Source organism: Meles meles, chromosome 16, assembly GCF_922984935.1.
Source record: "Meles meles chromosome 16, mMelMel3.1 paternal haplotype, whole genome shotgun sequence".
Lineage (NCBI taxonomy): Eukaryota > Metazoa > Chordata > Mammalia > Carnivora > Mustelidae > Meles > Meles meles.
This window is the reverse complement of record NC_060081.1, coordinates 48903526-48929211: the sequence shown is the minus strand read 5'-3', so window position 1 is coordinate 48929211 and position 25686 is coordinate 48903526. Positions and strand designations below refer to the sequence as shown.

General features: G+C 40.4%; 1 protein-coding gene across 3 annotated transcripts in view; it reads left to right on the top strand.

Moving 5' to 3' along the window:
* PLCB1 (phospholipase C beta 1) overlaps positions 1 to 25686 on the top strand; it is a 694978-nt gene that overhangs the window by 513265 nt on the left and 156027 nt on the right. For all 3 annotated transcript variants that reach the window (XM_045980928.1, XM_045980930.1, XM_045980929.1), the window contains exons 11-12: positions 9259 to 9416; positions 20609 to 20691. In XM_045980928.1, the coding sequence (XP_045836884.1) occupies positions 9259 to 9416; positions 20609 to 20691 (241 nt within the window). The remainder of the gene's footprint in view (positions 1 to 9258; positions 9417 to 20608; positions 20692 to 25686) is intronic.

Genomic DNA, 25686 nt, shown 5'->3' with positions numbered 1-25686 from the left:
TTGTGTAACTGAACTGCTTCTTCAGTGGACTTCAAGCCTTTGGCAATACTCTAGACTGTTTTCATGTACAGGAAATTTCCAAATCATACATGACATATGTATGACTTCAAGGCAAATAGCTAATTTTGCCCAGGGTAGAATGGAGCTTTAGATGTAAACAAATTTAACCCTGAATGACAACCTATACTTCGTTGTAAATAGGGGCATGTGGTTTGTGTTGCAGGATAGATTGGCAAAGCTAAGAATATAATGACAAGGGAGACCCAGGCACTGTATTTTCAGGGGTGTCGAAGAGAATAGCACAGTCCCAGTTACATGAGACGTAAGCAGTTCTTTCATCTAAATTCCTTAAGGCGATCCCTTGATCCCAGTACAAATGTATGTTGTATTGGTATCAAATGGGGCATTGGCCTGGTGTCCCACACTTGGTGAAAAAATAGCTTAGAATAAAAATGACCCTGCGACAGAGAGAGCAAAGTAGCCTCCAGACAGCGAGAGTGAGCCGTCTCAGGATGCTTCTGTATAATCTGAGATCATCATGACAGAACCACATAGTCTGAGTTCTGTCAAAATACAGTTGTATGTTCTCCATAAAAACTGGGAGGCTCTCAGGCAGCCTGTTTTGTTTCAATTGGCATTATCTACTGGGAGAGATACATGCCAAAAACTAACTAGATTCATATTTGGTTCATCCTAACCTCTATTCTTGTCATTTCTTGTTGCAAATAAGTCACTCAAAAATTCAGTGGCATAAAACACTCACCATATTATTTTGCTCCATTTTCTGTATGTCAGGAATTCTTGGGCTTCAGCTGCCAAATAAGTGCCTGGGGGTCATGCAAACACATTGGGTGCTGGAATCATCTGGATGCTTCTCCAACATGTCTGGAACTTGAGCTCAGTTAGGACTCCTCATCTTTTGCCTATAAGAGCCTCACCGTGTAGCTTGGGCTTCCTCACAGCATGGCAGCCTCAGCATAGGTAGACTTCTTATATGGCAGGCCATGGCTGCAAGAACAGATGTCCCAAAAAACAAGGAGGAAGCATAATTGCCTTATTATAGATACTTCACCTCTGAAGTTCTGTGTGGTCACTTCTTTATTTGTCAAAATAGTCACAAACCTACCCAATTCAAAGGCAGAAAACATAGACCATAGGTCTCGTTGGGAGGAGTGTCAAACTATTTTTAATTTTTTATCTTCTCAGGGGAATCTGAATCTTATATGGTGCCACTGATGAATTTGACATTCTGGTGAAATCAATGGACCCTTCGAATTGTAGTGATAAATACATAAAATAAAATATATAGGATGAAAGAGGAGATAATTTCCAACAAAATGTTTTTTATCAAATATTAAAAAACAGATGTGTGGTAAAATAATATTTTCTATAAGCACAATTTAAATACATAGCATAAATAATATGATGTGACTATTTGCAACAATGGAACATGATATGAAAATATCTGTGATTTCTCCTTGTGGCTCACAGTTCTGCTTGTACTGCTGTGATTTGTGACCTGCATTTATAACTGAAGAGATTACTACATTTTACATAGAGGTTTAAATTAAAGGCATAATCTTATTTCTCATCCAAGTTTGAGGAGATTGACAGAACCTCAGTTAAGATCTTTCAGTTGATAGCCTCCTAAACAATATAAATATAAAGACTGGCAGATGATGGCATCTTGCATTTGTCATAGACATAGGACCACAAAATTCTTGAAAATACAGAAGTATATTTTCAGTTCAAGGTTTACATACTTCACAGCACTCACCATAGCACATACCCTCCCCAATGTCCATAACCCCACTCCCCCTCTCCCAACCCCACCTCTCACCAGCAACCCTCAGTTTGTTTTGTGAGATTAAGAGTCACTTATGGTTTGTCTCCCTCCCAATCCCATCTTGTTTCATTTATTCTTCTCCTACCCCCTAACCCCCCATGTTGCATCTCCACATCCTCATATCAGGGAGATCATATGATATTTGTCTTTCTCGGATTGACTTATTTCACTAAGCATGATACCCTCTAGTTCCATCCACGTCGTCACAAATGGCAAGATTTCATTTCTTTTGATGGCTGGATATGCAGTAATTTTACTAGAGTCTGTTTTAAGTCCTTCCAACTGATGTGTTTACATTCATGAATGTCTATACTATTTGTCTTATAATAAATGAAGCAATGGTAGCAAAATGATTGAGTAATAAGACTGACTGTATATACCATCTACTGGTTTTACCTTCTCTCAGAATAGAGTTTCTCTGCTTATCTTTATGAATTTATGGTTTTCAGATCTTATGTTAGTTCACCAACCACAGCCAATGTTCTCTTTTCGATACTCAAATTGTCTCAGTTTTGGTCGATGGCTTCTATAGTCTCTTGACATGACCCATTGATCTTTGAAAATGTCCTTGCTTTCTGGCACATAAAGATCTTTCAGGCTCATCATGTTCCTTTCTGCACCACCACAGAATCAGACTTTTCCCCAAATGACCTTTGTTTTCCTTCAGTGAAAAAAAAATCATAGAGGTAACAGCAATTTGAACCCCACACTATGGAACATTGTTTCTGGACCATTTCAGTGAACAAAGCAAGAAAAGATACATTTGTGTCTGAACTGTGCCAGTTCACAAACTATTTTCTTTCCTATCTTCTAATTTATTTAAATTCCTGATTCTATAACTGTGCTTTCTTTATCAATCTTGATACCTATGAAATTATATATAATTAATTCATTCACTTTACTAACAACACAATAATAGCTCCAAGAAAATTATTTGGTATCAGTAGGAACAATAAAACTACAGAATACTGTTCAGTTTTCCTCTGCAATTCCTTTTTGTTGTTTTTAACTGCATTTCATTAAGGACTTTTCATCCAGTGAATTTCTTCCAGAGTCACTCATTCACCCTTCCTTTGAATAACTTGGTAAGCACAGATGTGTTTGAGATTTGGCTTCATTGTGTTGGCTTGGTTTTAGGGTGTTAGCATATTAATAACTAATAGTTATCCGTAGTTGGAACTTTCAGTTACTAGAAAAGAGAAGGGTCTGCTCTCTTTTTTGATGAAGAAAGAGCTCAAATAACTATCTCCAGTTTCAAAATAAAAGTTTCATATCACTATCACCTGGTACACATGATTTCTGACCAAGTAAACCAATTCTCTCTCCCACTATTCAATTTCTTGTAGTATTAGAATCACAACTTTTCAAATATTCAGGTTTAAAACTATGTTATCTATGTGAAACCATATCCTGATCTTTGTTTATTTTTTTTAACTTGCTCACTTTTCTGAGCCATATATTATTTGACTGAGGTTTGCATTATGTAAATCCACATTTTCACAATGTCACTTATCCCAATACCAGTCAAAATTTTTCATTTCCTACAGGGAATTAAAAAGAAGTTTCCATATAGTTAACAACAACAACAACAACAAAAAAAAAATGTATGTATAAATTTTAATATGGGCTTTGGATGTTTTGTTTGAAATTCTCTTTGACTTATTAGTAAAATTTAGTTTTACCTCATATGATATTATTAGTATCCTTGCTTTAATTATAGAAAAACCTAATGTAGAACTCTCCCAGAGGCTTTTGAATATAACATTGATGATATAGAAGTCCAAGCTTCCCAAAGCCAATTAAGGATATTATAAAATAAAGTTATAACCAATGTATAACCCAATAGAATCCAATTAAATGTTAAAATCAATACCTAGAAAGTGAGATTTTATTATATATTATAAGCATTTCCAGAACAAGAAGAAACTTTTTCTATAGAAATGTTATTTTGTATAGAGGGCATGTGATGGAAAAAGGAGTTTCCTACTCAAATGAGTTTTTTAAATGCTAGGTACAAACAAATTTGGCATCTATTGCAGTATGTTTTAAATGTAGGAAAAAGCTTATAGATTCACAAACATTAAGGTTATGATCAACCCTCTCCCCTCACTATTACCACCCTACTTATTTTCCTACAGCACATTATGAGCTATTATGAGTATTCCTGAGAAATGCTAGTCTAGATTCAAATAAGGAGGATTTTGATATTTGGAATGTTGTCTTCCAAGCATTCAAAGGAACTATAAAAATTAAATGTACAGTGTGAAAACCAATCAATTTAGCAGTGTGTTATTATTATTATGTCTATTTCTTTACTCATTATTGCTCCTTTGTTGACCACCAAGATGCCCAAAAGGAAAAATAAATAGGATCATTGAGAGAAATGTATGTACAGAATGAGATGATTTTTAATTACGATGGTCATTTTTCTAGGGTTTTGGATAGTCTTGGCAGTCCATCAAGTAGTGATTATGTTTTAAATTATTGTTTTTCTTTGAGGAATCCACCCTTATGACTCAAAACGAAATTCTCTAAGGACAGAACAGTATGCACTCATTTCAACCTATACTTTTTCAGCTCTTAATAAATCTTCCCATAATCCAATCCATTTGGGAGATAATGGCTCCAGACTCAAGGACAAAGCAAAATAGTGTATCTCTGAATAATTAACATCCTCATTCAGCTTAGAAAGACAAAATAGATTTGAGGTTTTTGTTATCCTCTGATGAATTAAATTATCTGATTGAATATATCAAATAATTATTCAACTCCTCTTCTCACATATATGCTCTGGACTGCAGAAAAGTTCTAGAAATAATTCAAGGCATAGTTTTACCCTTGTCATTTATCCACTACCAATCCAGACTAAGCGTCACTCTCTGCTTTCCCATCTCTCCTACTCTTTTAACCCTTAACATACGTAACCTTTTATAACTTAGTTTTGGTGTAAAATACACACAAACCTATGAAAGCTAAGTGGTAGAATGGAAGGAGATGACGTTTAGCAAATAGATGACATTCAGATCTTCCTTTGAGAAAATTAGCTCTTCTAAGCCTTAGATTCTTCATTTGTGAAACGAAGATAAACTGAGACAGCCAGAGTATTTTTGGCTGTAAGTAATAAGATATTGTTACTTAATGACTTAAATGTTAAGGGATTTATTATCAATCTCAACAAGAAGTCCAGAAGCAGAGTGGATGAGGATTGATTAAATCAAAGATTCACTGTGTCATCAGAGACCCAGATGCTTTCTGTCTCTTTGCTCCCCTTATGGCTGCAAGTCCCTGTCTTGTGGCCCTTTGGACAAGTGAGGTGCCCCCCCCCCACCCTGTAGCCTTTCCTTTATGCTCTATTAGATATAGCCCATAGCTACACCACAAAGCAATGCCTACCTTAATCACTAATGTAGAACTCCAGTGCATGATCAGGGAAAATTAAGGTTTACCCTAGGACTGAGGATGGGATCCTAAAGCTTATCAGAACCTTAATTAAATAGCATCTAAATAGAATTCTACTGGTGAGGAGAAAGAGAAAGAAAGGGAAACCAGAAGTGCAAGGTTGGGATGAGAGTTTAAATTCCCTGGTACATGAGAACATCTCCATTATGTGTACTTGCCTACCTACCTAGATGGGTAAGGGTAAGGAATAGGTCTCATGTCATTTTTGCATCCGCAGGAACCGGTATTTTGCCTCCCACAGAGGACATGTTTGGGAATGTACCCAGACCCTAATGGTGAGCCTTCTATAATAAGTAAGCATAAGTTGCTTTCCCACTTTCTCACCTAAACCACCTTATGGCCATTCGATCCATGTTGAAGACAGTTTCATGGTCTCCCTGGGCTGGCAGGTACTGTGGGAGAGACATCAGATCAAACTCATACCCCTAGAAATGGTCAAGATGACTAACACATCCTATATATTTTGGGCAGTTTCCTTAACTGTAACTGTGGGATGAGGTGACCTGAATGGCTGACACAGCATTGAAAGCAAAAGGAGAAATAGTTCCCATCTCCATTTATTGAAGGAGATACTGTTTATTGAAGAAGACCACTGAATTAACAAATGTGTCACATTCTGGAAACTTTTTGCATGGAGATTGAAAAGAAGACAATACATAAAGATAACTATAAATATAGACAATACCTCAGAAGCCTGTATGAATAGAGGGGTTGTTATTTTCAGTTTTCTGGTGTCTTCCATCCATGGATGCCTTGGATAATCTTGGACAAAGCACATTGAATGTAGCCACCTCACCCAAGTGAATGCAGTCAAGTGAGAAGTTGCAGAGCTAGGACTTGGGGCAGTATTATGAATTAGCCTGAGATGGAGCTTTGGCTCCCAAGTTCAATCATGGACTTGGAATGTTCTCCAGAGGGTATTCACAGCCAGGCAGAGGTGAGGTCAGATACTAGTTTCAGAAATAACAAGGGTTGAGGGACTCATGACATATCATTAATCCCAACCCCAGGCAATTCCCTGGCCCCAGAAACTATATATATTGGATATAATAAAATGGAAATATAATGGGTGGGTGGGATATAATCAAGAAGAGTTAGGACTCTTAGGCAAGAAAAATAAACTAGGTTTGAGGATTTAGGCAGAAAAGGAGGAAAAATTGAAGAATATGAATACATATTTGGAAAAAATCTCCAAAAATGAAGGAAAACACACAGGAAATCTAACATGTATGCCAAGGAATAGGACAGTTATGGGTTAATGTGAGTTTTCTTAAAATATGCTTTTTTTGGGAGGCTTCCATTTCTAATAAAGACTATTCACTTTAAGATTGAACAACAGTTGATTTTGGAAGGCTTCTTTGGGGCTTAGGTGTTGGACAATAAACACAACACGGACTCTCTCTCTCTCTCTCTCATGTTCCATTCTTTAGGGTTTTTTCCCTACATATTCCTTTTCATCTCACAACCCCAACCCCATGACTTACCATGTCTTTAAAAACATTAATTGATCAACATTCAAAAAGTACATCAAATTCCTCTTATTCTTTGAATGATTAAAAAAAAATTGCAAGCAAACCCAAAGAAATGTTTCTAGAAATTTTTTGAATCTTTTATAACTGAAAACTCTAGTGTGAATTAGGTATTTATCGACTTCAGTCTACCATCTACCATCTACCATCGACTTCAATATACCAATCTATAAGGTTATAAGCTAAACCTTATCTAGCTTATAAACCCATGGCAACTTCCCGACTGAAGTTAGAAACACTCAACAATACATTAATGAAATAGACTCAGAAATCATAATGGTATTGGATAGCCAGTAATCCATTGGATAGTCAGTATTCTAGATAGTACACAAGAAAATCTGCTCTGCTCTTTAATAACGTACAATTTTCTGCAGGAACTAACATTTTTAATGAGTTAACTGAATATTCTTTGAATCATTCACTCCCTTAGTCCCTCCCTTAAGCTTAAAAAATCATGCAAATGACAACCTTTTGTCCTCACGCTCACTGTTCCCTTTTCTATTGCAGCAGAGACCTTTATTACAACAAACTTTGAGGCAATTATAAATGGCAAATTGATTATCTAGCATCAGGAACTTTCTAGATTACTTTGTCAGCATTTCTTCTTTTGCAAACACATTTGTGTGTTTAAAATGCCCTATTTTTTCAGCAGAGAAAAGTGATTATGAAAACCTCCTTAATCAGCCTTTCATGCATTTACTAGGGCTTCATAGAACTCAAGAATGTCATCCTTTTGTTATGCTGATGTTTGGGTGTTGTGACATGCATATAAAAATAAAATTAAGCCAATAGGCTTAATCCCATTTTCTTTGTCCTATATGTCTCATTTTGACAGTTTTCTTCAGTTTGTCATTTTTTTAACTATTTAAAAAATAATGGAGACTTATAGAGTGGACATCAGAGAAACTCTTTAATGTGGAAAACCAAAAACTTACATTTGTGTGTTGATGGTGGGCTTGTTTTGAAAGTTATTTATTAATCAATTAGTACCTTCAATAGCTACTTAAATACAAATTGTTTGGCTTCCATTCTTTTCCTCACACTTTACAAGTGCCTTGATTATTACAATTCTTATCACTTTACTAGAAGATTTCAGTTCTGTTCACAAAGGTTTTAAATTTTGAGGAAGTATATTATTTTTTTTCCCCTCTGTTTCTTGCTTTTGGTGTCACATCTATAAAACCACTGTCTAATTCAGGTCACCAAGATTTATCCCTATGTTTTCTTCTAAGATTTTTATAGTTTTATGTCCTATATTTAGGAGCTTAATCCATTTTGAGTTAACATTACTTTTTTGTTCATGATGTGAGATGGGGATCCAACTTCATTATTTTGCATGTGGCTATCCAGTGGTCCTAGCACTATTTGTTGAAAATATGATGTTCTGCGATGAATTGTCTTGGCACCTATGTTGTAAGTCAATTGGTGATAAATGTGAAGGTTTATTTCTATACTCTTAGTTCTGTTCCATTGATCTATATGTCCTTATACCAGTAACATAGTGTCTTGTAGTTTTGTAGTTAAGTTTTGAAATCGGGAAATGTACGTCCTCCAACTTTATTCCTATTTTTCAAGGTTTGTTTTGGCCCTTGGAGTCCTTTACATTTCCCTAGGAATTTTAGGATCAGCTTGTTAATTTATGTAAAAAAATCCATCTAGGAGTACTATAGAAATTTAACTTGTAAATAAATTTGGGCAGAAGTGCATCTTAGCAATGTTAAGTCTTATGTTCCATGAACATGGGTTGTTTTTCCACTTATTTCGGTCTCCTTTAATTTTTTTGGCACTGCTTTATAATTATTAAAGAATATGTTTTACAGTTTTTTCGATATATTTTAGTTTATTCCTAAAAATGTATTCCACTTTTGAAAAGAAAATGTTCAACTCTTCTAAGCATTTGTTCCTTGGACAAACATGGCGTAAGTATTGATTTACGACAGAATAAACTTAAAGATCCAGACTAAAAGACTGAGTTTTGAGTTTTAATCTTAGATCTTCCACTTACGAGCTTTGGAAACTTGGGCCCACAAACTGCTCTCTGCCATTTTCATTCTCTGAAAATAAATATTTAAAAAAGAAAGGTAGTTACACAAGAGAGGTTTTTATGAAGATTAAATGTAGTAATACATGTAATGTCAGAACTATAGTTGGTCTATGGAAAGCAGTTAGGAAACATAAGCTCTCATTACTGTTACAATGTTCTTTTCCTTCTATTCTCTCTTCCCTGAAACTGCTGCTAGGGAGCCACAATTACCTGTGGGATTATGCCACTAATGTCTGGTATGTTGAGCCAGAAGGTTGAGAACAACTATACAAGCTCTTCAGCTCTTTGTTTTCCCATTGTTAGAAAGATTTTCTAGGAAGCCCTCCATGTCTTCCTTGCTCTGTAGGATTCTAAGGATCATTCTGTTGGTGTTTTTACAGCTGGCCAGTTGGCTGGAAACTCCTCTGTCGAGATGTATCGCCAAGTGCTCCTGTCTGGTTGTCGCTGTGTGGAGTTGGACTGCTGGAAGGGACGGACCGCTGAAGAGGAACCAGTCATCACCCACGGGTTCACCATGACAACCGAAATATCCTTCAAGGTAGAGTGAATAAATATTGCTGATAGAAGAAACTAGGGAGGGGCACCTGGGTGGCTCAGTGGGTTACAGCCTCTGCCTTCAGCTCAGGTCATGATCCCAGGGTCCTAGAATCAAGCCCCACATCCGGTTCTCTGCTCAGCGGGGAGCCTGCTTCCCTTCCTCTCTCTCTGCCTGCCTCTCTGCCTACTTGTGATCTCTGTCTGTCAAATAAATAAATAAAATCTTAAAAAAAAAAAAAAGAAGAAGAAGAAGAAGAGAAGAAACTAGGGAGACTTGGACCCTTTTGGGTAAAACTTCCTAAGGTAGAAAGTACAAATGGTTATAATTAAGTCCATAGGCTACTAATCATCTTTTCAGTTTCAGAGGCTAAAATTTAGTAGTATATTAGTGGGTAATTAGCATCATGTCATGGGGAACTGTGGCGTCTCAGGAGAAGTGCCTTAGAGAGGACTTACAGAATTTGGGCTTATATAAGGTGACTGGGTGAGGGTTCAAGAAAGTAAGGTTCAGCTATGGATTGGGTAGAACCAATAAGCAGAACTAATCCTGTGATTGGTTACCTTAATAGATCCTATCTAGGAGGTAAGATGAAAGCTGTAATTGATAAGGAACTTCAGCCATCCTTATTAGCCAGGAACGAGTTTATGTTTGGTCATCTCCCTTCTCTTTCCACACAAGGCTCCATCTACATCATAGAGGGCCTAACACTCATGCATATGGACACAGAAGCCCGAATATCCAAGTTATGTTCACATCCCCTGAAAAGAGCCATCCCCAGGAGCTTGGAATAACTTGGGTGGGGGAATTCTGGGGAATTCTCTAGGGACCCAGAGAACAATCTGGGAAGAGGATATATGGGTTATAGGGGAAATGTGCTTTTTTACTGACTCAGGCTTCTCACCTCTTTGGAAGTAAACTAGAAAAGAAGAGCTAGAGGACAACCTCTAGAGCACAAATCCCAAGGCATGACCCCCACTACCCTTGTTAGCTGGGTCTCAGGACAGAACTGGCTCTGGGTCACTAACTCTTGCCCTAAGCAACGAAGAAAATAGTCCAAGTGTGTGGATAGCTAAGGTAAATGGGGTTGGGGGGGACAAAGCCATTGAAAATGGGGCGGTCAGAGTGCTGAGAGGCCAGAATATTGGAGGAATTATACGTTAATGTCCCCAAGATTGGTAACAAATCTTTGGATGAAGAAGTGAGATACTTGCCACAGTCTTTGCTGAATGAGGGGAAGCTCAGTAAATGGCACAAGAGAGGAAGTGGTAAAAGCTGATTGGAGTGCCTCATGAGAACTAGGCACTCAAAAGTAGCACTGGGAGCAAAAAAAACCCCACTTCCCAGTGTTTGGCGCCAAGGCGCCTGGGATGTGAGAAAATAAACAGCATCACTTGAGAGAGCAGCAGAAGAGAAGCAGGATTGTCAAGGAACAACCAGATTTCACTTGAGATGAATGGATTTCCTGATCAAAGGTACTATATTTGACAGTAATAAAAACGCGTTCAGAAGTGATACCATTAGCACCTTAAAAATCTGTTCACTGTGTTCTGTTTAGGGAATTTGACTTTTCATAATTTCTTAAACTTAGGCTACAGGCCAGTAGTTAGAGGCACATAGCACCCTTCACTAAATTTTACAATAAAGTTTAATGTGAAGGTGACCTTCATCTTGATCAAATATTTACATTTACATCTGCTCCTGAAAGGGAACACTCAAGTTCTTTTGGTTTTCTTTAATGGAAAAATCAATAGGTTTTTGTTTACTTTCCATAGTCCCCCATTCTCCCAGCTCCTGCCATTGCCCTTTGTCAGCTTTCTAAAATATCAACCCCTGAACTCACTGGGCTCTTTAAGAAAAGGTAGGGCACAGATGACCCTGATGTGGAGTGTGTGCAATTTGGGCTCATCTGGCTGTTGATGTATGCAGATAATTCTGGGAAGGGAGACACCACATTCTGATAGAGCCATTACTGCTCTAATGACCTTGTGAACTGACCCAGTACCAGGAGGGTCCTCCCACACCCTGCTCATGGTCCCCTCGGAGTCCATAGGGAGCAATTATGTATTCTTTTTTTTTTTTTTTAAGATTTTATTTATTTATTTGACACAGAGAGAGAAATCACAGGTAGGCAGAGAGGCAGGCAGAGAGACAGGAGGAAGCAGACTCCCCGCTGAGCAGAGAGCCCCACACGGGGTTCGATCCCAGGACCCTGAGATCATGACCCGAGCCAAAGGCAGAGGCTTAACCCACTGAGCTACCCAGACGCCCATCTTTTTTTTTTTTTTTTTTAAGATTTTATTTATCTAGGGGCGCCTGGGTGGCTCAGTGGGTTAAAGCCTCTGCCTTTGGCTCAGGTCATGATCCCAGGGTTCTGGGATTGAGCCCCACATTGGGCTCTCTGCTCAGCAGGGAGCCTGCTTTCTCCTCTCTCTCTGCCTGCCTCTCTGCCTAGTTGTGATTTCTCTCTGTCAAATAAATAAAATATTTTAAAAAAAAGATTTTATTTATCTATTTGAGAGAGAGAGAGAGAGAACAAGCAGAAGGAGAGAGAGACAGAGAGATAGAAGCAGACTCCCTGCTGAGCAGGAAGCCTGACACAGGACTCAATCTCAGGACCTGGAGATCATGACCTGAGCTGAAGGCAACCATTTAAACTACTGAGCCACCAGGGCACCCCACAATTTTATATTCTTGAAAATTAATAATCAAGGTTCTTTGAGTTCTGGGGTAGGACGAAGGAGGACGTTGGCTGGAGAGATAAACACCAAGCACATTCTAAGGCGTATTTCTTTTATGTAGAGCGTTGGCTTCTTGATCTCAGCCACCAAGTCAGTTTAGAGGGACTCTGCCTGTGCCCTCGTCTATCAAGCGGTTCCTCAGTCACATCTGTGGTCTCAGAGTCACAGGCTGATTGGACATCTCTTCCTGGGCTGGGGAAACATAACTTCTCCACCACATCCACACATCTGGGGGCAGATACAGATACTAGAAGACTAAATCTAGCCCAGAATACTGCTTCCTCTCTCTGCCTGACAGTGGCGAGGGTATGGGGGCAAAGGGAGGAGGAAACTCATCTGGTTGGCTTGCCCAGCCATGCTTCTTGCTAATGCGCATTTGCAGGATGGATTATTCTTGCAAAGATGTGGGTAGGTGGGGGCGGGGGGAGGCCAGGATGGCTGTGGATAGTAAAAATGCCAATCTGGTTTGTGGACAAAGAGTAGGAGCTCTCTGCATCAAGGCTAGGACTGGGGTGAGGCTTAATGCGGCACCTCACTTGCAAAATTTGAGGAGGCATTTGCCCTCCTTGTCATGGACATGTAGAGTTAGCACCGAGCAGGAGTGTCTCTTTACATTTTGCACTTAGATTTGCACTTAGACCCTTCCCTTGCCTCAACACAGCCCTAGCTTGCTCTTCATGGTCAATAGCACAGAGTCTGCTTTTCCAGAAACCACTGTGTATGTGATTTAGGAAGAAAGGGTAAGAGAAATGGGGGACAAGATCCTGTGTGATCCCCTGCTCCCTTATCCCTTCCCCCTCACTCACTTGGCTGCAACTCAACTGGGCTCTGCTGTTCCTTTTTTTATTTTTTTAATATTTTATTCATTTATCTGGGAGACAGAGAAAGCATGAGCGGTGGGGAGGGGCAAAGGGAGAGGGAAAAGCAAGCTCCCTGCGGAGCAGGGAGCCTGATGTGGGGCTCAATCATGAGCTCATTATCTGAGCCAAAGGCAGACGCTTAACAGACTGAGCCACCCAGGTGCCTTGGGTCTGCTATTCCTTGACCATGCTAGGCAGGGCCTATCTCATGGCCTTTGCACAGACTGTGAGGCTTTGTCTGGCAAGTTCTTCCCCCAGGTATCTGCATGGCTCCCTCTTACCTCCTTGAAGTCTTTCTGAAATGCCACCTTCTCAAAGAGTTCTACTATGACCACTCTATTTAGTACTGTAATCAGCCATCACGCCCAGCCCCAAACTCCCAATACGCTCCCCCGTAGCACTTTGTTTTTTTCTATTTACCAAGTGGCACTTATCACCTGCTGTCGCTCTGCTTCATTTGCTTCATTACTATATTTCTTGTTTTTGTCTGTCTCCTTCTAGTCTTCTACCAGCATGTAAGCACCACAAAGATAGAGATCTTTGTTTTGTTCCCTGATCTGTCCCAAGCACTTTGAAAAGAATCTGGCATATAGTAGGTGCTCAATAAATGTGTGTGTGTGTTTTTAATGACTCTTCCTATTCCCGACCAAATAGACAAATGACAGCATAGCTTTTAATTTTAGTCTTTCTTGTCTCTGTCCATCAGATAAATGATTTTTTTTCCTCCTTTTTAATGTATCAAAATCCACGTATGATATACTGGTGGGCAGTGAAAAGGTTCTCCGAACGTTTGCCGAACGTTTAGGCTATCCTGTATATTTGGACCTGACTTCCATGGGGCAATTAGGCTGTATTCTGTAGCCACAGCACATACTGCAAGAGCAGAATAAACTGATTGCAAAAGTTCATCATTTTTATGTCACACCATTTATCTGCTCTCTGTCTATGTAATCTGAAAAGCTTCTGTGTGCCATATCCCCAAAAGCAAAAGTTCCTATGGGCATTTACTGCCTGTTTATTCTATGGGCCAAAATAAAAGGTTATGTTCTGAGAAAGGGGACATGCTGTAACTCAGCATCTTTATGGAGGGCTTTTTATTTTGCACTCTGGATTTATTTATTATTTATCTCATATATCTGTTCTGTTTTCTTGCCTCACTGCCTTAGCCTTTCTGATGGTTACAAAATAGTCATTCGCCACTTGGTCTTCATTCTCTCTGCTCCTACTCCATCTCCTTCCTCCCCCACACTAAACACCACCACCCCCGGCCCACTCCATCCCCAAACTGACCCTTTTTCTCCCCTCGGGCAACTCCTTTGTTACCAGCAATTAGTATAATGTGGATAAGTGGGCAATGTAATAAAATTGATGATGAAAATATATTAAATTTGAGTATGTGGTTAAATTGAGCATTTCTGAAAATAAAGCTCTGAGAAAAATAATAATTTAGGATGCAATTTAACAGCTACATAGATGGTCCCATAAAATGGATATCCAGATACATCCTGCTATCATCCACGAGGGCTAAAGAATTTCAAGGGCATTTTTTTCCCACTGAAGGTTAATAATTGAGCCATATGGTTTATAGATTATTGAATCCAGTGTTACAAGTTCCTGAAAAACAGTTTTGGCTTAATAAGGAGCAATTGAGCAGCCAGGTACTTTTAATCTACTGTCTGCTAATGAAAGCTCCGATGTAAGAGCCAAACTTAAAGCTTATAACAGGTTTTCTCCTCCTCAGTGATCATGCACACCATACAAAACATTCCTACACCATTTAAAAATGAAAGTTCTATAGAAGAACTTCTGAGTTTTTCAGGTTGCTCCTGACTACAGCTATTAGAAGAACTCTAGTAAGTGCTTTCTTTGGCTTTGAAGGTTCAAAAAGCTTTCCTACCCCAGCGGCTGAAGTTACAGTGATGTGGGAAGGATGGACAGTGGGAGGGGGAGAGGATGGGAGGAAAAGAAAAAAGAGACTATAGAAGTTAAGAATGCATTTCTGGCATGGAGCACTGGGTGTTGTGCAAAAAGAATGAATACTGTTACGCTGAAAAAATAAATAAAATGGAAAAAAAAAAAAAAAGAATGCATTTCTGGAGCTAAGGCCAAGGTTTTGATACCAGCTCTCCTGCAGACTGGCTGCAAGAGTCTGGAGAAGCTCCCTTACCAGACCTCGCCTCTTTCTTCTGAGGACAATGGAAATGATAATAGTGCTTACCTTCTAGGGTTGTTGTAAGCATTCAGACACCCTACTCAATACCCAGACATTGCTTAGAACAAGATTTGGCATGCAATGAGTGCTCTGTACATATTAGCTACTGATATTATATTGAAATTTTTAAAACCATCCTTTAGCTTTGTTTCTGTAAATGTAATGATTGTGGTATCCCATATGCAAAGAGTATTTATGAAGTCAGGACTATGTGGAAGGATTTGAATTAGGCCAATTTCAAGGCTGCCTCAGTAGAGACCGTAGATGCCCTCCACACACAAAGCCTTATATCCACTTCTAGGAAGAAACTCAGAGCCCAAACTAAACACAGCCCAGCCTTGGTTAGAGGCCCAGTGAGAGCTGAGAAGGGTGTCCTAAGTCAAGTGCAGAAGACCAGAATGCCAGAGGCAGGAAGAGGGGAGAAGTGGGAGACACAGCCAGGAAGGTCCAGGGATCCCAGAGCACAGCTGCTATTCAGGCTGTACCAACATCCCAGCTGTGGGAAGACAGAACCAGAGGCAGGGAGCTAGGAAGATGGAGGAAGGCACAAACTCCCTACAAATCTGAGAGTGGGCCCAGAAAAACACTCACATTTCATTTGCCAGAATGAATTCTGGCACTTTCTAAGGGAGAGGGGGTACGTTTCTCACTTACTTTCAGGCCTGACTGTCATTGTCCTAAATGCTCATGGGGCAGGTCTACAGTCAACCTTCATTAATAAAGGCAGTTGTAGGAATTCTCAAAGAGCCACAGACAACAATCATCAGAAAAGTTATCAACGACTAATTACACTTTTATATGCTATTCTATGTTTGAGAGATTTTTTTTTTTTCTTTAGAGGAACCTGGGTGGATCAGTCAGGTGGGTGTCTGCCTTCCTCTTGGGTCATGATCCTGGGGTCCTGAGATCAAGCCCTGCATTGAGCTCCTTGCTTAGTCAGGAGTCTGCTTCTCCCTCTCCCTCTGCCTACTGCTCCCCCTGCTTGTGCTCTGTCTCAAATTAATGAATAAAATCTTTTTTAAAATTTTGTTTTAATTAAAAAACGATTTTTCTTTAATGCAACACTCAAACTTGATTGGAAATTTTGGCCATGAAATTGTTAAAGTTAACTGGGCTATTGAGTATGGAATCAATTTTCAAACTTCTTTGATACAAAATAACATTTGCCTGTGGTTTTAAGCTTTGCTTAAGCCACTGATCAGACTAGCCCAGGGGTTGACTGACTACCTTCCACACACCACATTTAGCCCATCACCTGTTTCTTTGCATGTACAAAGGCAAAGTTGAATAATTGCCCTAAAAAACCATATGATGGTATGTGTGCTGCCCTCTGAAGTAGTCAATAGAAAATTGAATTGGGATACAACTAGAGAAATGATGTTTCTCTTCTGTTGAGAATGTTTAGTTCATTCATTTACTTGAAAATATTTAGTGAGAGTCTGGGCACCTGGGTGGCTCACTCAGTTAGGCATCTGTCTTCGGCTCAGGTCATGATCCCAGCACCCTGGGATCCAGCCCTGCATCAGGCTCTTAGCTTAGCAGGGAGCCTGCTTCTCTCTCTTCCTCTGCTACTCCCCCTGCTTGTGTGTTCTCTCTCTCTGTCAAATAAGTAAATAAAACCCTTAAAAAAAATTTTTTTTACAGAATGTCTAGGATATGCCTTAACACTTCGTAAGTCCTAGGGACAGAGCCGTGGGGAAAACTGTCTCCACGAAGCTTATAGTCTAGTGGGGAGAGATAGACCAATATAAACACACAATACGACACATGGAGACATGCCCTTTAAGGCAACATCAGTAAGTTTTGAAGGAAAAGGGGGGTAAGATGTGCTTTTGCAGTAGGGTGGTGGGAAAAAGTCTTGGGTAACATGACATTTAAGCAGAGACCACCACCCACCCCCAAAATTAAGAAAGTGAGTCTTGCTTCCAGGTAAGAGAATTCCTAACAGAAGTAACAAAGATGAACAAAGAAATGAAAGAGATGAACAGAAATGAAATCCTGCTTGGCACATTTGAGGAAAAGCAAGAAAAGATCAATAGACTGTATCTGGGTGAGCGATGGGGAAGGAAAAGGTGACGAATTTAGAGAGATAGCAGGTGCCAGAGCTAATAAAGAATTTGGATTTCATTCAGCGAAACGGAAGGCCAGTGAAAGGTTGACTCTAAACAAGTGAAATCATCTGATTCATGTTTAAGAGCAATCACTCGGGCTGTGGTGTGGAATGTTAGGGGGAAATGCAGAAGCCTCTGCTGGGTTTTGCCACAGTAACAGGACCGCCCCCCGCCCCCCACCCCTGCCCAGAATCTCAGTGGTTTAGAGGCACAAATATTTATTTCTCATTCAGATTAGATGTTTGTTGTTGCTCTGATTGATACTGTCTATATTCCATATGGGAAGAGCAGCCCAATCTGGGATGTCACGGGGCTCATGGCAGAGGAGAAAGAGAAATGACAGAACCACATCATGGGGGAGGAGGGGCAGGGGTGCCTGGGTGGCTCAATCGGTTAAGTGGCTGCCTTCAACTCAGGTCATGATCCAAGGTTCCTGGGATCAAGTTGCTGTGTCTCTGTCAAATAAATAAATAAAATCTAAAAAAAAAAAAAAAAAAACTTAAAAAAAAAAAAATCACAGGGTGGTTCTTAAAGACTCTGGGTTCAGTACGTCATTTTCACACACATTTCAATGGCCCAAGCAAAGGACATGGCCATGTCAGTTGTCAACAGATTGCACAGGAAGGGGTGGTGAGTATGTGGGAACAATGATGACATCTACAAAAGCAGTTACTGTACAGGTTTTGGGGTCAGGATGTTACAGGTAGACATGCTGAGATGTGGTTATATTCTGGATAAATTTTGGGCTAGATTGCTGACGACAAAAGATATGAGAGAAGGAGAAGTCAAGAATGACTTAATGTGTTTTGCATTTAGCTGATACAATAGGGCCAAATTTATGAAATCAATAAAATCCAGTTTCTTTTTATTCACACCTAACACCACTTTCTGTGTGATATCTATTTGCAGTTATTTTGAGGGCTTCGATCTTTGGTGGTTAAGGTCATTAGCTGCCTGACTGTTACTGCAGAGGTTAAGATCATGAACTCTAGAGTCAGGTAAATTTCCCTGGAGTTTCTTGGATTCTCCTCTTTGTGACCTTGGGCAAATTGGTTGATATCTCTGAGCCTCCATTTTATAATCTGGGCTGGTGGATAACGTTTTCCTTAGAGAATGTTTACAGCATGAGTTAAAATCGATGTCTGGAATGCTCATTTAATGGTAGCTCTTGTTTGTATTCGTAAGAGTCTAAGAGGGAAGGTTAAGGTGAGTGGGGAGGGAGACACCAGCACAGGAAGAAACCTGAGTTGATTTAAGAATCTATTTCATCATGAGATGGATGGATCCTTTACTTTTTCTCCCTGGGTCCTCCCAACAGGCTTGTGGAAGGAGGCTTATCACCCTCACTTTACACATCAGCAAGCCAATGCCCAGAAGCACTGAGTGATTTCTCCCAAGGTCACACAGTTTGTAAAGCTAGGAAGTTAGGATTCAGACGCACGCCTGTTTGAATCTGAAGCTTGTCCTCAAATAAATCAAGAATTTCAAGTCTTGGTGTTGCTTGCTATTTAGAGTACATTTATTTTTGATGGCATCAACTATCATAAAAGTTAAACTGATAATGCACAAAAGGCAATCTGTGAATTCACTTCTAAGAAACAGAGTGGATCTTTTGCTCTGTGCAGGCAAATCCTTCTCAGAGGATATATGCAAATGTAGTACAGAATTAGAAAGCCTTATTTATACTCTGGGGCCGGGGAGGGCGGGGGGAATAGCTTTCTCACATAGATATAAAAGCAATGCATTGTTTAAGGAAGATAGAGAAGATAGTGGAAAAGTCTCAGGCAGAAGGAATGAAAGTAGAAATCCCTACTTGAAAAGAATAAACGAAACTAAAAACCAAACATATGAGTATACCAGTTCAATAAGGAAAACATATTGAAAACCTGGTGCCCAAAGCTGGTTGGACATATATTACTTTAGGTGATCAAAGATGAAAAATAATTTAGAGAAATGCAGGAGACTATAAAAGTATTCACTCTCTCTAATTCAATAATTTCCCTTCTGAGAATTCATTCCCGGAAAGGAATTCAAAATACTGGGGGAAAAAAATGGAGATGTTCTTTGTAGAACTGTCTGAATGATAGCTCTTTAAATATGTCTGTCCAACAGTTGGGTTAGGGTTAAATCAATTATAATACAATTGCTCCTTAGAATTTTATATAGCTATTAAAGCCTATATGACGTACACATTCTTTAAAGATACAGATTGAGGAATGAAGTACTAATATAGGTTACAACATGGCTGAAACTCAAAGGCATGTTAAATAAAAATGGTGCTGGAACATAAAGGCCACCTGTCGTATGATTCCGTTTATAGGAAATGTTTGGGATAGGCAAATCTAGGGAGACAGAAAGTAGATTGCGGTTGCCTTGGGCAGGGTGCATGGCAGCGGCATGGGGAAGGGGAAAATGGGAAGTGACTGCTAACGGGTACGTGGTTTCTTCTGGGGGTGATGAAAATGTCCTAATTTAGGTTGGGACGATGGTTGCATAGTTCTGAATATGCTAAGCACGGTCCAATGGTACAATTTAAATGGTTGCATTGTATCTCAGTAAGGCTACATCTCAATAACAATGTTCCCAAAAATATGAGTATTTACTATAACGAAAACCAAGTTGTAGAAATAAATGAAAAACAAACTAGAAGTAAATATAACCACATACCAACAGTGGTTTGGTTCAAAGGCTGAATGTATGGGTGAAAATGTATGACTTCTCTCATCCAAATTTTTTCTAATGTGATTAGATTTCTTCCTTTATATATATGCAGCAAATAGAAGAATGATTGTCTTTTATAATTGTGTCTCCCTCTCCACCAAACCAGTCTTCTTTCTTTCTACTTTGTTAAGTCAAGAATCAGAAAATTTAGGGGCATCTGGGTGGCTCAGTGACTGACTCTTGATTTCCCCTCAGGTCAGGATTTCAGGGTCTTGGGATCAGCCCTTCATCAGTCTCTGTGCTCAGCAGGAGTCTGCTTCTCTTTCTCTCTCCTCCTTTCCCTCCACCCCTCCACCCCGGCCCATTCTTTCTCTCTCTCTCTCTAAAATAAATAAATCTTAAAAAAAGAAAAAAGAAATGAGAAGGAAAGAAAAGAATCAGAAAATGTATAGACCAGCAGCTTGCACAACCCCTTCAGGCCACTTCAGGTCTTTCCCTACAATTCTATGAATGAAACAAGCAACCACGTTAATGGGTGTAACCCCAAAGGGAAACATATATACACATTAGAATTCTGGTATATTGAATATATGCGTGTTCTCGTTTTTAGGAAGTGATAGAAGCAATTGCTGAGTGTGCATTTAAGACATCACCTTTTCCAATTCTGCTTTCATTTGAGAACCACGTAGATTCGTAAGTATTCCTCATGTTCACTGGGGAGTCTTTTTCCCTGAAATGGGCATGTTTAATAATTGTGCACCAATTTAAGATTACTTGACATTATTAATGGTGTTCCTCATTGATGTTATTTCTTAAGTGTCATGTTTTCATCAGCATATGTTGGGATTCACTCGCTTAAACCTCATTACCATTACAACAATCCACTGGACTTGGGGAACCTAGTTTCAGGCCACAGAATTTTAAAATGAAGGACTCCTCTTTTTGCAACGTTGTGGAATAATACCATATCTCTCTCCCAGTGGGCCACTTTTATAATCCTCCTTCAGTAGCTCTCCTATTGCATGCAAATTTACAGTCCGTTTTGCAGCACAAAAATGGCCAGTTCCGAGCACTCTGAAGCTGGTGGAGGGAAAGCTCTAAATTCTGTCCTACTGTCTGGGTTTACGCAGAACCCAGACCACCTCATCTTCCCATTAGTTGCTCTTGTTTGTTAGTCTTTGTAAATATGGTCCTATTTCAAAAATAGCCTGCCCTTATCGCTGAGCCACACAAAGAAAAGATACTTTGACTTAACTCTTTTATATTCATTTTATCACAAAATGCCAGAGTAAGACGCATTTACATCGAAAATACGGGCATTGGTTTACCCTATGGTTACTCAGTTTAAAGTGCTTCAAAATGAAAGAGTCTTCTCTACATGGACTCAGAATTCAAGAAACTGGAATTCTAGTCCATGGAATGAATGGCTGAAGACGGCGTAGTAGTGACCACCGTGACTCAAAAGAATATTTGTGATGCTCCCTCTTTCGTTTCAATGATCCAAGCCAGATTTCTCAACTAAAAGCCAACAGCACCTGTGCTAATGTGGCTCACGGGTTCTTTTTTTTTTACCCTTCTTCTTACTGGAAGTCTTTCCCAGGCCACTGATTGAGTCCCTTTGTCCAAGTAATTTGCAACACGTGCTTCAATTTACTTATTCCTTAAGAATTTGCTAAAAACTTGAAAGAAGCAGTTTGGTCATGAGCAAATTTCAGCCTGAGGAATTTCCAAGTGTTTAATGTGATCATCGGTTACTGTGATCATGGAGAGGGGCTTTGTTTGCAAGTAACCAATTTTATAATTATCTGTATTTCCAGTTTGCCCTCAGGAAATCCATATTACATTTACCAGCTCATGGTTCTGTTGCAATGAGAAACAGTCAGCCAATGAATGATTTAATCATTTGGCAGATAGTTTTTCTAACACTTCTGAGGGGCGGTTCCAAAGAGAAGAATTGATTCTGTTTCATTGCTATCTCTCTTCCAACTAAAGGGAGCGCCTCTTGAGTTCCTGTATTTAATACCTCATTTGCTGTGACGACCCTGGCTTGCACATGAGCGTTTTCTCATCTCTGCTCATCCATCTGTCATTGGGCTCTAATAGTCCTTTAACACCTTTCTTTCAGGCATTGTAGTTCCCAGACTTGTTGATGTATTATGTCCTTGTTTGAGAAATATCTCTAAATCTAGCACATTTATGGTCTTCAAGAAATGTCTCTATATAAATTAGACAAAACAGAAAGCTATAGTTCCACTCTTGTTTCCCACCTGCCTCATTGAGCTTTTCTATAAGGGAATCAGAGAGGTATCAACAACCACCACCACAAACATAGTAACAGCTAATATTTATTGAGTTTATATTGTGTGCTGAGCAGCCTTACCGGTGTAAGGCCATGTAACCAGAAACCTGGGGGCTCCTAAGAATAAATATTATTTTGATAATCCCTGTCTTGCAGATGATGAAACTGTGCCCCCAGAAAGAGTGAGTGATTTACCCAAAGCCAGGCAGCTAAAAGGTGACGGAGCTGGGATTCAAAATCTGGCTGGTCTGGCTTCAGAAATCACAGGTTTCACCAATACTATCCCCGCACCTAAGCAGAGCCTTCAGAATAATTGAATTAAGACAACCAGAGCCTCCGCAAAGCAACTGTAAATGTTCGCTTTTATGTGGCTTGTGATCCTTAACCACAGAACATTTTTTGTGGTTTTCAACACCAAACACACAGAGGGCCAAAACGGTGTGAAAATCAAACCTTGCCTTGTACACAAGAGCAAAAAAGACAGTACCGTGATACTGTCCTTCCTGGTTTAAAAATGAGATATTTTGCTCTTAAAGGTTTCTTAATAATTCATAAGTCACAAGAGAAAACCGGAAAACAACTTTTCCAGGATGCCCAGATATTTACCCCAAACCACGGAGATTAAGTCGATGGCAGTGAAATTGTAAGATAGTGAGGTCTGTTGTGGAGGAAAGCTGTTGTTTCATGTTTCCATGATCCTTGAGTCTCGCATGTCAAAATCGCTCAGCTTCAATCCTCTCCTGGGGGGATTATCACACACCCAAAGAAAATTCATAAACTTTTTGCCTTTGCTGGTAAAACCCCGTGTTTGACTTGTGGGCCAGCTCACCTCGTTGCAGCACCCAGTGCAGACATCATTCTTCACTCGCAGCCCTCTTTCCCACTAAACCTAGAAATAAACCTCAGAATCCTTTGCAACACAGTGACCAGGAGAACACCCCCACCCCCAAAATAATCTGCCACCTATCTGCCATCTCTAGTCGACCATTTTATTCCCCTGTGTCCTCTGTCTACAAAATGTCAGATTCAGAAGTGTGGCTCAGGTTCCTTTGAGCCGCACCTCCAAAACAAATTCAGGTCGGAAGAAAGGAAGAAATCCACTGGATTTTTCTGTTTTTTCCTCCAAGTACTTGAAATTCCCCATCTTTGTACGAACAGCAAAGGGAGATCTGCCATTAGCTGCTGGCAGCTCATTCTTCTTCCCCCCCACCCCCCATGCTCCACCAGAATCCCATAAAATGCAGATTCCTGAGCCTCATTCCCATACCCCATTTTGAATTTGTAGAAATGAGACTTTGAAATCTTTAAAAAAAAAAAAAAAAAGGCCTAGCTAACTCTGATGCTTCACCTAATTTGTGAGCTAGCATTTTCATTAAAAGAATTCTATACCAAAGTCAAGAAAGTAACCCCTAGCTCTGGTTCAGCCACAGGTAATGTGAAATTTGGGACAAGGTCCTTAATTTCCAGGGGTTATAGTTTCCTCCGCTATGAAGAAGGAGGTTGGTTTAGTTCAATGGGGAGGATTTACCCCATCACGTTTTGTGAGGCACAGTCCTTGGTCGGAAAACTGGCCACTGGGCCTGGAGCCTCTACTTGAAGGGTATGTGACTATGTCCAGATGTGCCCACTGTGGCCTGAAGCTCAAAACGTATTTGTGAGTATTTCCTGTCATTTCGTCTCTGCCGTAGCTGATGTGGATGCCCTGAGTGCCTCAGGATGGTTTTTTTTCTTGCTAACGGCAGTATGAATGTCTTTCATTTCTGCAGTTCTGACCCACAAAGTTGCTTTGTTTTCCTCCGACTTTGTTCACTGTGCTCTCTGCTCTGATTCATTTCCCTGCCTGGTGTGTGTGTGTGTGTGTGTGTGTGTGTGTGTGTGTGTGTGTGTGTGTGTGTGTAGAACAGCCCTATTACCAAGTAGCCCATTTTACTCTTCTTGAAAACTCCCCTTTGTTCTCTTCGCCTCAGTTGATTTTGAGGCAAATTTGAAAACGTCCGATTAAGTCCCTTTTCTTCGATCGATCCGTGGCCCAGCAGCACCTGCCTCATCGACAAGCTTGGTAGAAACACTGAGTGGAGTCAGCTGGCTGGCTCGGTTGATAGATCCTGCAACTCTTGACCTCAGGCTCGTGAGTTCGAGCCCCATATTTGGGTAGAGTTGGGTAGAGTTAAACCCTGTGGTCCACTAACTATACCGTCATCAGAGCAGCCTGCCAGCTTGGCAGCCTGCCAGCTTGTTCTGAATGCAGGTTCCAGGGTTCCTCTCCCAATTCAGTGAATCAGGGCCTGGCCCTCAGCCCTACCGCCCGCAGCCCTAACAGCCCAGGTGATTCTTTAGTGGAATCAGGCAAGATTTTTGCTCCAGCAAAATCCTTCTTAGGCCCTGGTTTGGGGACAACCTGATGAAGGACAGGGGACTCTACCTGTCACCTGCTTAGGGACTCCTGGAGCATCACCTCAGAATCCCTCCGCCGGTGTAAACATCCCTCTGCTCAAAATCCTGAAAGCAGGGAATTGAGGTGAAACTCTCTGCTCCAGGTCTCTGATCAAAGGAACCTGGGGCTCCCAAGTTCCAACACTCAAGGAAAATGTCATCTCCTTCAGCACCTGCCGACTTGTTGTAATCTATCACAACAGTTCTCAGACTTGAGCGTGCATCAGAATCATCTAGAGGGTTTGTGAAGACCCCTGTGCCCTGCTTCTCCGGAGATTCTGACTCAGAATCTGCATTGGAAACCTTCAATCTGCATTTCTGGCTAGCTCTGGCCACTGTTGATGCTGCTGGTCCGCGGACCACACTTGGAGTAGCAAAGCTCTGTGACACTCAGTGGTGTTTTTCTGTGAAAGTAAAATGAAGGGTTTGGACAGTTTCTCGCATGAAGCCTGGACCATGTTGGCCAGACACAGGTGGACTTGTCTCAGCCACAGCTGCAGAGCTGTTTGGCTTATCTGAGCCCCCGAGCTGGCTGTTTTTTGAGCAACAGTGTCTGAACAGAGGATGCCCAGGGCCCTTCTGACAGATCAGCTACCTCTCTGCTTGCTCTCCAACTTCTACTGAGTTGTCTTTAAACAACCACCCCCAGGCTTTTCAGGATCAGTTCTCTGGGTGGCAAGTTCTCTCTTCTCCCTGATCCTGGTGAGGAAGAATCTGAGGGCTGCATCAGCCACGCAGTAAAACCTCCTGTGGGTCAAGGAAGGATAACGAGAAGGTGGGAGGTCATTCTGCACGGTTTTGCAAGTGTTCGAATCTCTTCTTTGCCTCCCCCCGAAATTCCAACAAAGCAGTGACTTCGGGTTTCCACTTGAACCGCAAAGAAGTCATATATGCCCAAAAATATATGCCTTTAAAAAAGGATATAAAAAAATGGGTTTCCCTGTGGATCGTTGCAA